General features: G+C 42.8%; 1 protein-coding gene across 1 annotated transcript in view; it reads left to right on the top strand.

The window, feature by feature from the left end:
• Positions 1–14,269, top strand: part of SERPINE2 (serpin family E member 2) — a 230,477-nt gene that overhangs the window by 204,351 nt on the left and 11,857 nt on the right. Inside the window, exons 3-5 of the mRNA XM_028731075.2 lie at positions 7,282–7,557; positions 9,180–9,407; positions 11,200–11,397. Coding sequence (XP_028586908.1) covers positions 7,302–7,557; positions 9,180–9,407; positions 11,200–11,397 — 682 coding nt within the window. The 5' untranslated portion in view covers positions 7,282–7,301. The remainder of the gene's footprint in view (positions 1–7,281; positions 7,558–9,179; positions 9,408–11,199; positions 11,398–14,269) is intronic.

Genomic DNA, 14,269 nt, shown 5'->3' on the forward strand with positions numbered 1-14,269 from the left:
GATGAAGACTTTCTATGATGCTTGTAATAACCTGATGGGTTAGCCAGTACGGAGCCCTCCCCTCATCCCTGATCCCTGGGCATTCTGGCTGGAGCTGATGGAGTCCACAACATCTAGAGGGCAACATGTCTGCTACCCCTCAACTGGGCATTATACAAGAATTGCAATATTCTATAAGTAGACTATTGGAAGTTTTGATCTGACACTGAGGAGGAGGATGAATCTAGCATGTGTGTGATATTGCTGAATTGGAGAGACTTTGGAGGAACAGAAGGAGTGAAAAAAATGAGGTGTTTTTGCATTTGGTTTAACTGTTGACCAGTTCAGCATTCTGTATGCGACTAAATTAATCATTGTAGGTAAGGAAGTGATGGTTCTGGGAATACGGTGCAAGCCTGAGCATTATAACACAGGGAAGGGTTATATATCCCCTCCTCACCTATATTGCCAGCTCCAACCATAAATCATGTAGCACTATAGAGGCAGAGAAGCTATATGTGCAGCTCCAACCTGTGGAGTAAAGTGTTCTTCTCTGTTTTCTCTTGTTACTGGTTAGGGGAATTCTGTGTGTGTGTTCATTCTCCTTGTTGAAAGGGGTGAGGGTGCAATTGGCCTTTCTGGGATTAGCTCTTCCTCTGTTTTTATGAAAGGTGTTTGGACTGGCCTTCAAAAACTTCCCTTCTTCCTTAATTTATAGCTGATGGAACCTTTACATTTGCCATCAAGCATGACCTTGACTCCCTCTTATGGAAAGCTGCTTAATGTGAGATTTCCAAATGCTTCCTAGCATTCTCACTGAAATTCTTTCCTGGGTTCTTGGTCTACAGTTTAACTACGCCTCGTGGCAGGATTGTGCCCCACAGATGATGCCACAAATTATGTTTATGAAGCCTAGTGCTTAAGTCTGAAACTTTTATCTTTCAAGAGAAGATTGTATTTCTGCTTTTTTAATTTTCTGTAGGCAGTGAGAGCAGACTGACTTTTTTTCTTGCTGCAAAATTGTCTTAGCAGCACTGACATAGTCATGTGACACTTGTATTCATGCTTAATTCTCAGGGGTAAAGTCTGAAATCTTTGTGGCGTGCATTATTTTTTAGCCCCAACAAAGCTCTAAAATGGATATTATCACTATCATTTTTTAGTCTTGCAATTATTTATTATGGGAATGGTTGGCCACCCGCGGTTTTTCCTTTCCGTTTCTCAGGCATATTGCTTCAATTACACAGACACTATCTCTCCTGTCTGGGATTATTCTGGTGTTATATCTTCCAGTGTTGGTAGGAGAGAGAGAGAGAGAGAGCGCAAACATGGTGCTAACCCTGTTTCATGGGGTTAGAGGAAAGGCCACATTTCCTCTTTTCAGTTTGTAACTATTTTGAGGAAACTTGAGGGTAAACAGGTAGCTTTAACTCAGGCATCCCCAAACTTGGCCCTCCAGATGTTTTGGGACTACAATTCCCATCATCCCTGACCACGGGTCCTGTTAGCTAGGGATGATGGGAGTTGTAGTTCCAAAACATCTAGAGGGCCGAGTTTGGGGATGCCTGCTTTAACTCTTTAATAAAAAAAGAGAGGAAGGTTATCATGGGCATTCCCTAAATGGTCTGTATTGGGAATGTTGCAATTTAATTTGTTTGCCATCTTGACTGTGGATCAGTGAAGTACTCAGGCTTTTAGATCAGTGTTTCCCAACCTTTTTTGGGCAAAGGCACACTTGTTTCATGAAAAAAATCTCGAGGCACACCACCATTACAGCCCCGTGACGTCAGCGCGCAGCGTCACGCCGGGAGGGACGCACGAAAGTGTAAGTTTCAATTTTTTCCCCTCCCCCTTGCCTTCCTTCTGTGCCAACCGCCAAAAAGCCAAGAAAAAAGCCAAGACTTTAGGGCAGCAGGTCGACATGGAAGAAGCTCCTACCTAAGGACAGGTGCGACGGCCGTGTCCTCTTCTGCCACACTTGGCAGCCCTGCCTCACGGTCGTGACTCCCACCCTGATTTCTCCCCGCAGGTCGAGCGGCACAGGCAGCCCAATGTGTCCAGCCCAGACACAAGCCCCGCTTCCCCACTCTAGATCCTGAATGCGACCAAGTGCTCTGGACTCCCGAGCAGGGTGGGAAAGAGGACTCGCATCTGGTAGCCTCCGGGCTCCTTGCCTGCTCGAGGGATGGCATTGCAGGCAAGCTGCCGGCCATCGCCATCGCCGCCCCCTCATGCGAGTGGACCTGCCCGGAGTGGTGGGCCGGGGGAGGCTCGCTCTCTGTGGGGATGTGGCCCGCACGCGCGGCCCCGCTTCCTCCTGCCCAGGGCTGAGCTCCTTACCCGCGATCTCGGTCCCGCGCACGCGGATCCCACTTATTCTGAAGCTCGCACCACTAGCCAGGGCTCTCACACCGTGCCAGGGCGAGGCGGCGCGGCCCACTGACGTCATCGCGGCTCGCCGCCGCCCTCGACTTCCCTGTTCCCTCCCCTCCCTCGGGTCGCCGTGGTTACCGAGGACTGCAAGCTGCTCGGGCGAGCGTGGGGCATTAAGTGGGAGAAGGAAAATTAAAATTAAAACTCGCCTGAAGGCCGCCTCTCCGGATATCTTTCGAATTTTTTAATTTTTCCCGCGGCACACCAGGCAACGTCTCGCGGCACACTAGTGTGCCGCGGAACACCGGTTGGGAAACACTGTTTTAGATGACACCAGATTATTTCAATAGGCGAGCTGTTGTTTGGTGATAAAGCATATGGTAGTGCATGTGGAATGTGCTGTAGGTAATATGCAATTCCATTTAAAAGTACCTCTGGTAGCAGGGCTGTGAAATACTTTGGAATGACAGCAGCTCTTTAGAGTAGGGATAGCCTGTTTTTTTATTTTTTATTACAACTTCCATCAGCTTCAGCTAGCATGGCCAATTTTCAGGTTGTAGTCCACAACATTTAGAGCAGGTGTGTGGAATAGTTGGCTCTCCAGATGTTGCTAAACTCCAGCCTCCATGGACAATGGCCAAACCTGATCCTGGGGCTTGGGGGACCTTTAGAAACAGTATGGGATATAGATAGCTGAAGAGGGAAGAGAAATTGGAAGAAATCACCCCTCTCCAAGAATGGAGGAGCAACATGGGATCCACGCCAATGTAGTGGCCTCTTACTTAAGCCCTCTGCTGAAAGCTTATGAATGGTTCATTTCTCTTTATTTCTGGAAATATGTGCCCTCGATAATTTCACATGAATCTAATCTAGCCAATAAAGTCTGTTCCAGGAAGGCTAATATAAGACTAGCTTTCTTTATAATGGGCACACTACAGTCATATTGAATGTGTTTGGTACTCCTTTCATGATAAGATAAATGTTGCCTTTTTTGCTCTTTGTTCTGCTTCTAGTGACCAGATGTGTAGGTGAATATTTTCATTGATTGCTACAATTTATTTGGCTCTTGAGAAGAGAACACTACCCCACCTTTCCCAATGGCTTTTCCATCTGGATGGCAGTTTCAAATCTCATCTTAATAGAACATTTAAAAAGTGAGAAGGGTACTTGTAAAACTTTCCTAAGCTATAATTAGGAAGCTGAAGGTTTTCTCTGTGCAGTAAACAGTAGTTTAGCAGTAAATTGAGGCATTATTCAAACAGAACAGAGTACAGTTGACAGCTATGTCTGCATGTCAGCCCACTTCACAGTTACTTGCTTAACTCACATCTCATAAAGTGGAATAAATGTTTATTTGCTAGTTATAAGTAAAACTGTCTCTCACCCACCCAACCCTAATCTTTCTACAAAGTACTGCTGGTGGTCAGCAAAAGAGATTTAAAGACTGTCTTAAGGCAAAATTTAAAAATGTAGTATAAACACCAACAATTGGGAAACACTTGCCTGTGAGTGCTTCAATTGGAGAACAGCCTTTACCAAAGGTGTAATGGGCTTTGAAGACACTCGAACTCAGGACGCAAGGGAGAAACGTTCTAAGAGGAAGGCACGCTTGGCAAATCCACACCGTGATCAACTCCTGCCCGGAAACCAATGTCCCCACTGCGGAAGTACGTGTGGATCCAGAATTGGCCTCCACAGTCACTTACGGACTCATTGTTAAAACTGTGTTTATGGAAGACAGTCTTACTCGGCTACAAGTGATCGCCAAAGAAGAAGACATTTATAGTATAACAAGTTACATATTCTAGAGGCAAACTTGTACGCCTGATTTTGGAGGGTGGAAATCCTTTTGGCTCTGTACCATTCCTTTAACCCATATCATATGAATAGAGTTGGGACGCGGGTGGCGCTGTGGGTAAAAGCCTCAGCGCCTAGGGCTTGCCGACCAAAAGGTTGGCGGTTCGAATCCCCGCGGCGGGGTGCGCTCCCGTTGCTCGGTCCCAGTGCCTGCCAACCTAGCAGTTCGAAAGCACCCCCGGGTGCAAGTAGATAAATAGGGACCGCTTACTGGCGGGAAGGTAAACGGTGTTTCTGTGTGCTGTGCTGGCTCGCCAGATGCAGCTTTGTCACACTGGCCACGTGACCCAGAAATGTCTCCGGACAGCGCTGGCCCTCGGGCTCTTGAGTGAGATGGGCGCACAACCCTAGAGTCTGTCAAGATTGGCCCGTACGGGCAGGGGTACCTTTACCTTTTTACCTTTATATGAATAGAGAACAAGCTGAAACTCATGATTTTGGGGGTGGGGACAGGGGGATAGGCACGTGAATGAACAATGTTAAAGTGTCCTGAAGTAGATGGAAGCTGTGCAGTTTTAAGTGTTCAGTGAAAGGTTGCAAAAATTGACTCCAGTAAAAACAAAAAACACCAAAATTTGAAATATTAAAGTTGTAGTTCACCAGAGATCTCCCTATGGCCTTCCAGATGCTGTTTGACTCAAACTCCCATCAGGTCATGCTAGCAGGGACTGGTGGTACCTAAGAGACAAACAGCATCTCGAGAGCCACAGGTTCCCCACTCCTGCTGCAGAAGAATGCAGTGTGCCTAAAATTAAAATAGGAAAGAAGAATCTGGTCCCAGGCATGATTTCTTGCATTTTGTGGCAGCAGCAACTTCAGAGGCGTAGAAGCATTTTCAGATGGTTCAGAGAGAGAATTCTTACTTGAATTTTGAGGTTCTCTTACAACACACACACACACACACATGCATACACTCATTTGTTTTTCTGTGATGTAATCTCACATAGCGGAATGTTTTGTGTGAATGACGCAACCATGTGGTAGGGACAGATTGCGTGGTATTTTCCCATGTAGTCAGCATGATATTGCAATACAGAAAAGCAGCTCCCACGCAACTGAAGGGCACCTGGGACTTGCTAGCTTGTCAGCAAATAGTCTGTTTTGATGATACTGTGCCAGTTAAGCCACAAGTTCAGCCACTACTTTCGGAAAATCTGAGCAGTGTTAAACCTGTTACCAATAATTGGGGTTTGTTTTGGGTTTTCCATTCATTCATTCTTACTCACTCCCAGTTCTTTCTTCTTCTGTTGCTGCATATTATCCTAGAAGAGCCCCTCAACTTCATGTCTAGGATATTCTGGCATATTCAACGAAGAAGGCAGCTTTTTATAGTTTACAGAGTAGGGATGGAAGGTTATATCACTTCTGGTTCTCTCAGTGTCTAGTTTTCCAATCTTTAGTCCACTTCTCTACAATGTGCAACAATTTGCTTTTTTACATATAAAAAAACATCATGGAAATTATTTATCAGTTTTGTGCAAATTTCTCCGAATAAACACATTTTGAAATGCAGGCTTGATTGGTATACATATTTTTGCAAGCAGTTTTCCTTAGTACAATTGATTTTTCTATGTTTTTTCATTAATATTTTCTTTTTGATGCACACTTTGCCATAGATTATGCATTTTTGTAAACGCTGGTTGGGGAATTGCATTGCAAAATTTGGATGAGTGCAAATTTTGAAGGCTATCTGTGCTTCATTTCATATATGGAGAGGTAGGAGTCTGGATGCGTAGACTGCACTGATCATGGGGTCATTTTCTCTTGCATCCAAGGCAGTTAACTCATTGGAACTCACATTTTTTTCAAGCATTTCAAGATGGAAGGGGGTGGGATTAGGGAGATTTTAAGAAGAGAACAGAAACCTTCTCTATGCTCAAGTAGTAGCAAGAAGAAAACATTGAGTGGAAGATAATGGACTTTTATAGCTGATCAGGGCACATCTCTATCGCTTGCTTATAGGACATAGAACCAATTCCTAAGAAAAGCTTAGGAGAGGAGCATAGTGGATTCAAGAATACAATCATGTCTGCCACGAGCCCAGAACATAGAAGGAATATTTTTTAATTTTTGGTAATGGTAATACTTAAGTTTCTAATGCAATCAAATCAGCAGGGTATAAAGCCCAGTAGCTTACCAACTCTTTATAGAGCCAAATAAGTAAGATTCTGGTATTTGGGCCACTGAGCCTAGGACTTGCTGATCAGAAGGTCGGGGGTTCGAATCCCCAAGATGGGTTGAGCTCCTGTTGCTCAGTCCCAGCTCCTGCCAACCTAACAGTTCGAAAGCATGTCAAAGTGCAAGTAGATAAATAGGTACCGCTCCGGCGGGAAGGTAAATGGCGTTTCTGTGCACTGCTCCGGTTTCACCAGAAGCGGCTTAGTCATGCTGGCCACATGACCCAGAAAAACTGTCTGCGGACAAACGTTGGGCCTCGGCCAGTATAGCGAGATGAGTGCCACAACCCCAGAGTCGTCTGCAACTGGACTTAACTGCCAGGGGTCCTTTACCTTTACAACAAGTTTGTAAACCATAGTTAGGATTTGATTTAATATACATGTCTAGGTTAGCAGTCTGAGCATGATTTTCAATCTCTATAGAGTGACTGGAGTATTTCCTGTACATAGTGCAAAATCACACATATAACCAATAAGACAGTTGTAGCCAGCGTGGGTAGTCTCAGTCAGCATGACCAATGATCAGGGCCACTGGGAGTTGAAGTCTAACATTGGAAGGCACTGTAGTGGTTACTCCTGATATAAAAACACTTCATGTGCTTTAAAATGCAACCCTATATAGCTTTTCTGACTTCAGATCCTGAACTGATGACTTAAGCTTGTCATCAATCCTGTTTTTTATTCCTTCTAGACTCTTTATCATATAACGGTAGTCAAGGTTTTTTTTTCTTGTGAAAGGCTAGCTCTAAGAGTGCTGGATTTAAGGTCTGAATTTGTGGAGATACATAAAGGCATATGACTTTCAACCAATGGGGACAGTACCTGCAAATAAGTGCTATAGAGAACGGACATGCTTCTTCTTCTTAATTTTGTCTGCTTCCCCCTCTCCTTTTAGATTGTTTTGGGTTAGGAATCATGAACGGGCGTCTTCCTCTCCTCTTTGCTGCCTTGATTTCTGCGTGCCTTTGCTTCCCACCAAGTCCTCTGTCTCTTGAGGAACTGGGCTCAGACATTGGGATCCAAGTTTTCAATCAGCTGGTCAAAAGCAGGCCGAAGGAGAATGTTGTGGTTTCCCCGCATGGAATTGCATCCGTACTTGGAATGCTTCAACTTGGAGCCGATGGCAAGACAAAGAAACAGCTAACAACCGTGATGAGATACAGCGTAAATGGTCAGTTGTTTTGATCTGTTGTTGTGGGCTTTGGGGGTCTTTGTGTTCTTATGGGAAATTCCGGTATAGGTGAGAATTATTTTAGTCACTGATACAAAGTGGGTTTGATAGCAAAAACAGTAGATACTGTGTTTGAGAACACTAGCCAGTTATCTTGGTCTAGTGTGTATTAAATAAGTGACAGTGAAGCAGTATCTCTAATACCCGAAGGCATCTTTGGGCACAGTGTGAAGCATTGATGCTAAACACAGTAAGTTCAACAAGGACTGTCCTCATGGTTCCAAAGAAAACAGAGTTGAGTATCATTGACAGGCTTGTAGGGGAAGAATAAAATGCCCCTTTATGTGGGACTGACAGCTTTTCATGCCTGCCTCCAGATGTTGACTAAAATATCCCTGTATTTAGTGATAAATTAAATCCACAGTACTATTGTGGTATCAAACTGTACAGCCTTTCCAAAGTTCTGCTTTTCTGCTCAGGATCTTGCTTTTGTCAGGCTGCATTCCTGACACTGGCAGGCATCAGGGTTGCATTCCTAGCCAGTAACCCTCCCTTGACAGGAGCTCACTAGACCTTGTTACCTCCCTGCGTGTTTTGCAAGTGCCAGTATGATTTACAAGCACATTTCAGAATGGTAGTACCATCGTAAACATAACTCACTCTATCAATACCTTCCTCCCCAAAAATACTAATTATAATGGAACATTTCCCTATGCCTACTGAAACAAGAATGCTATAATGTACTAGCAAGTACACTATTGCACCATGACTTATTTTTTCTTTCGGGAAATGGAAATCACATATTGCTGAGTCCTTTTCCAAACCCTGGAGATAAGAACTCTTTTGTGGAGTAATCTTGAATACCAAGAATTTTATACCTAATAGATCTATTTAAATAATCTGCAAGCATCTTGGTCCGCTGATATTTTTTTCCTGATTATATTCAGACCATTCTGGTCACAGAACTCCCTACACAAAAGTTTAAGTACTTTTCCCCAGCCACTTTGCATTGGAACACCAAACAGCATGACACCTTCATGGTAGGCAAAGCAATTCCTTTCATGGAACTATAGGCCCTAGAGTCTGTCTTTAGTAAACATGGTTTAGCAAACAGGAGAGCTAGCAGCAAGCCACAGCCTACTTCTATCATTTGCCCACAGTGAACGGCTTAAATAAATTGGTAGCAGTGCCCAGAATTTGTTCTGAGGGTGCACAATGGGTAAAACGGCAATATTGCAACCCAAGTGTAGCACTGTGATTATATTCATGCCCACAAACAGTGGGTACCTTTCTCAAGGCTGCTTTATCTCTCTTGCAGTTCATCTGTTAAGTGCATTTGATCGATCTGTTGTCTTGGTACATTGCTTGAATTTCGAAAATGGGGCTGTGTGTTGGGCATGTTCCATAATGCCTAAGATTTGCTTGGCTCTGGAATCCAAACACATTTGGAAGTAGATTCCACTGGAATAATTGGAACTTGCCTCTGAGTGAACATGCCCCTGATCACAGGTTTTGGTGGCTTCTAAACATCTGTTTGTGTGCTTACCACTGCTTATTTTGAAGAGGGTATTTTAAGCATTTATTATTTTTTTACTAAAGATTCTTGCTTGTTTTTCAATCAGGAGTTGGCAAAGTACTGAAGAAGATAAACAAAGCCATAGTCTCAAAGAAGAATAAAGATCTTGTCTCAATTGCAAATGCTGTCTTTGCAAAAAGTGGCTTGAAACTGGAAGTGCCTTTTGTTTCAAGAAACAATGAAGTCTTTCAGTGCAATGTTAAGAGTGTGAACTTTGAGGACCAGAACACTGCATCTGATACTATCAACCAGTGGGTCAGAAATGAGACCAAGGGTATGTGATACCAAACAGCTAACTTGTCTCCCCCCCCCCCCCACCCCACCTTGTTATCCCATCTGTCTTGTTTCTGCTCTGGTTATTAGATTTATCTCTCTTCCCACTCTTATTCACTACTACTAACATGTAGACCATAAGCTACTTGGAGAAGGAACTGCTCTGTTTTGATTTGGTTATAATGTAAAGCACATTGATGGAGTAGAATAGTAATAAAAAGTGTCTTAGATAGGGCAATATACCTTTGCGTCCCTGGTCCCCAGCAGCCCTGACTTAGAGAACAAAGCAGCTAGAACACAGTGTTTGGGGTCAAATAAGGCCACAACTTTCTTGATTACACATGTTAAGAGGTTTGGCATAGACACTGGGTGTAACCATAGAATATCCATCCTGCCAGCTGGAAGTATTATGGTCGGGGTCTATCCAGAGGCAGGGAGGACCTATAACTTAAATCAAATAGGTTTGCCCCAGTAGGGTTGCCACCTTGAGGAGTGCTGTGGCCCTAGATCCCACTTGGTGCTTGGAAAAAGCATTTCCGGTTCCTGTATTCTTTTAATGGGATGCCCCTTTCCCTAGGAGAGGCAGGCAGAGCCATACAACCTCCCCGCCAACAAGCCAACCCAATGCCAAAACCATCACCTGTGTCTTGGATTTGGCAGTATCCCTTTCTGGAGCCTCTAGTCCCTGCTGCAACTGGTCTCTTCCTCTTCAGCTTAACATTTCTTTCCAAATTCTTTGAAAAACTGAGCTTTAAACATCTGAAGCATTTGGATTGATTTTGTACACCCTGCCTGCGAGTACAGGCTGTTCTTTTAAACATATAAAGTGTAAATCAAACTACAAAATGGCGATTAATATCAAATCTTTTTCACTAAACTTGTAACATCCTCTTGACTACATTATCTTCTGTAGTGGCGATTTCCTTGATACTCGGTTATCTCACTGTTTTGCCAAGAACACAATCTCTGAATTGATGGAAAGTTCCTTTCCTTCCTTGTGCTTTTCTTTGTATCCACTCCTTTGATTGTTCTTTGTTCTTTTTACGATGAGATCTCAAAGAAAAAGCATCAATGGCAAATAAAGTGGGTAATATTTGGGCCAGGGAGAAAGCTGAACGTTATTGAAGCCCATTGATTTCTTGTTTGTAAACTCATAGTGTTTAGTAAATTGCTTACTGATTTATATTGCTTTTTTTAAAAACCCAAAACACTAATAAAAAAGCCCATGGACTGATTTCTGCATAAATGCCAGAAATCTTGAATTTTGGGGGGTTTGGAGCCTGGGAGCTTCAAGATGCCTCAAGATGCATGCTGATCATGAGACTGGCACACATGTGTACAGAAGGACAGCAAGGTCTTTGAAACACCCTTTAGAACACCCTTCCCCAACTTGGTGCCCTCCAGATGTTTTGGATCGTAACTCCCACCAGCCACATGAGAGGGCACCAGGTTAGGGAAGGCTACATTAGTACAAGATGGATTTCAATGGGTTTGATCCAGGCAAACCTCCAAGTGTATTGAGAAGATTTGAAGAAAGTCTGGCAGCAACCCAGGGCTAGTTCCAGGGGTTGGGAGCTCTAGACCCTCTATCAATCTTTCTTGTGCTTTACTAAATCACAGCTGAACTCCAGCATGGGTCTTCTGTGCATTCTCTTGGTCTGAATCTTCTTGTAGCTTTTATTTAATGTAACTTGGTATTGAATTGGTCCCCCCCCTTCTCCCTTTCAGCTTTTATGATTAATAAGCTTCTTTTTCTGCTCGTAAAGTATAGGGTTTTCTTTTGTGCTTTCCAGGTATGATAGACGGCATCGTATCTCCGGATTCTCTTGATAGTGAGCTGACCAGATTGGTGCTGGTAAATGCAGTGTACTTTAAGGGACTATGGAAATCACGTTTCCAGCCAGAAAACACAAAAAAGCGAACATTTAACGGAGCTGATGGAAAGACTTACCAAGTGCCTATGCTGGCTCAGTTGTCAGTGTTCCGATGTGGTATGTTCAATATTTTCTTTTTTTTTGCTAGACTGTTCCCCCCCCCCCCCATCCTTAAATCAGCAGGTGCTCATCTTGCCTGCTTTCCCCCAGTTTCTGAGGAAGGCAAGGTAAACTCAACATGTATAAAACCATCCCCAGAGTACATGCTAAATTTTGTGGTGATGTTGTTTCTGGAAGGCACCAAGCATGAGAACAGCAATGCTTTTGCTGGTATGGCTCTGCACGACAGATAGGGAACCTGTGGCCCTCCAGATGTTGTAGAACTACAAGTTCCATCATCCCTGGCTTTGGGCTGTTCTTCCTGGGGTTGATGGGAACTGGAGTGTGTGGAAATGTCATTGTTTCTTTGGTGTGTGCACCCACTAGTATTGATGCTATCTACGGCCCCCTTTTTATCCTAAGCTTGGCTATGTAGTTGCCATTTCTTGGCCGGTAACACTTTGATTAGCTCACATTCTCTCTGATTCCTTTGAAAAATACTTCATGATGATTTCAGTTGCCTTGGGGGAGGCAGCTAATGTAAGTCTCTGCCTGCTGAGAAAGAAGTGATTCAGCACGAGCACTTTAAATCTTGTAACATTTCTAAACTCAGTTCCAATGTAACATAGGGAGTGTTTGAACAAAAGGAAGTGTTTTTGAAGAATGCGGAACCAGTGGCCTTGCAGATGATGGTGGATTCCCGCTCCCGTTAGCCCCAACTAGCATGGTCAATAGTCTGGGAAGATGGGAGTTGTAAGTCAACAACAACTGGGAGGCCACAGAGTTCCCAATCCTGTGCTACTTTATCCCTTTCAGAATTCCCTCTTCCAATGAGATGTGGTCAGGTGTCCTTTCATTCTTGGCAGCAATCCAGCACCAACAGCTCCGATCTTCTGTTGAAACATTTTGTGTTGATAGATAGCATATGGTCTTCCTAATAAGCATTAGTACTCTCATCCCCTTAAAGAAACCCAAGCTGGATTAACAGGTTTTAGCTTCATAATTCATAATTAAACATTCATACCTCAACACATGCATCAAATTGAGACTCTGAATAAAAATGGAGAGTGGGAAGTGAGAACAGCTTTTAAAAATTGCACCAGTTAATTGGGGGCCAAGCACTTATAGTGCAATATTGTGCATGTTTGCTTGGAAGAAACTCCTACTGGGTTCAATGGGCTGACTCCCTAGTAAGTGAATTAGGATTCCAGCCCACTTTGGAAAGTCTTCATTAGCTTGTTCATTTGATTAATTAAACTTGGCAACTCTAATACAAATGCTAGCTTACAAAAATTCTGTATTTCACAACAGACTATTGCTATTTGCAATGCTGCAAATCTATAATGGGATGTTTGATATTTCAAGATTTCTGAAAGAGGCACCTTATTGCTAATAAAACTATTATTGTAATCTTTTGAAGTTGCCAGTTGAACCTTACTTTATTACTAGCAGGATGCTTATTTAAATGTTGAATGTAAAGAACAATGAGAGTAACTTAAAAAGGGATAACAGGAGTCCTTAAACATTAAAAAGCTTTTCATATTTTTGTTGAAGATACCCCATTCTCCTTATAGCATATGCAGCATTTGAGAATAGAAGCTTTTTACTGAAACTCTGTAATACCAACTGGAAAACATTGTGCACGCAATAATAACTTGCTGTAGTTTTTCCAACATTGTATTTTTGTTGTTTAGCTAAGCCACCTGATTTCTCATATGGATGTCCTGCAAGAGAGTCAAGAGTAGATATTCTGTTTGAATCCTAATAATATGTAAGTATTAAGTTTTAAAGACTTGATACTTACATATTATTGTTTGACCAGTTGCAACCGTCTTACAGTATTAACATTAATTCTTATCCAAAGAGAGTAGTTCTATTTTTAGGCCTGTTTTCTTGCCCAGTGTAATTTTTTGGGGTGCGAGGTGGCAAAAGGAAGGCCATCTGTTCTGTGGTTGGTCTGCCCTAGCCTCACTTGGCAGGGAAATTCAGCTTGTATATAAAGAATCTGCTGAAGACACTGCTAGATTTTGGTACCTTTAGGTAGCAAATTTCCTTCTTCCAAAGAATGCCATGTTCATTATTGTTATGCTGTCACTGAGATAGCTCGTGTCATATATACTAATAGTGAATTCAGGTGCTGTTACTTTTATTAAGTAGAAATGATAACAACATTTATAGATCACTTGATGGTTGTAAAACCTCTAAGCTGCTCGCAGCAATATTAAAATTATCAATAAAACAGATCACAGTATTTAAAGATAATTAAAATTAACTGTAAAATGGTTAAAACACACCCATATCTGTGGGTCTGGGCGGGCTTGCCTAAACAAAAATGCTTTAAGTTGTTGTGGCAGCTTTACAGTGAAAACAGGGCTGCTGAAACAGAACCTATCAGCATCTTCAGGAAGTTCCAAGGTTTGCAGAAGTACAAAGCAAACAAAAAGGGGGAACACTCTCCTCTCAAAAAGGCTCAAAGACAGACATACTTAGAGCTGCAAAATGCTTGAGTAGTTGGGGCAAGCAATGCGTTTGCTGTATTTCCTGACTGTTTTCTTGATGTCCTCATAATACCAGATTCATGGCTCATGTTTAGAAGTTTTGTAGAGACAGTTGGTATGATACTTAGCCGGTTTGGGGATGTCTTTCCCCCAGTTTCGAACATGGCATGAGAAGATAGGGAAAGCCCCTTTTTTGGTTTCTGTGTGTCTATTTCCTTTCAGCTTTAATCTATTGCAGAAGCATTGAGGAGCAATTCATATGCAGCAATTCATTGAGTAGCGTGACTTCATATGCAATGATATTCAGATACACCACCCTGGGATATGCAGTAGTGAAAAGGGTGGGTTATGCATTTTAAAAAGTTTAGTTGTGACGCCACGACTTCTGTAAC

The sequence above is a fragment of the Podarcis muralis genome, chromosome 6 (assembly GCF_964188315.1).
Source record: "Podarcis muralis chromosome 6, rPodMur119.hap1.1, whole genome shotgun sequence".
Classification (NCBI taxonomy): Eukaryota; Metazoa; Chordata; class Lepidosauria; order Squamata; family Lacertidae; genus Podarcis; species Podarcis muralis.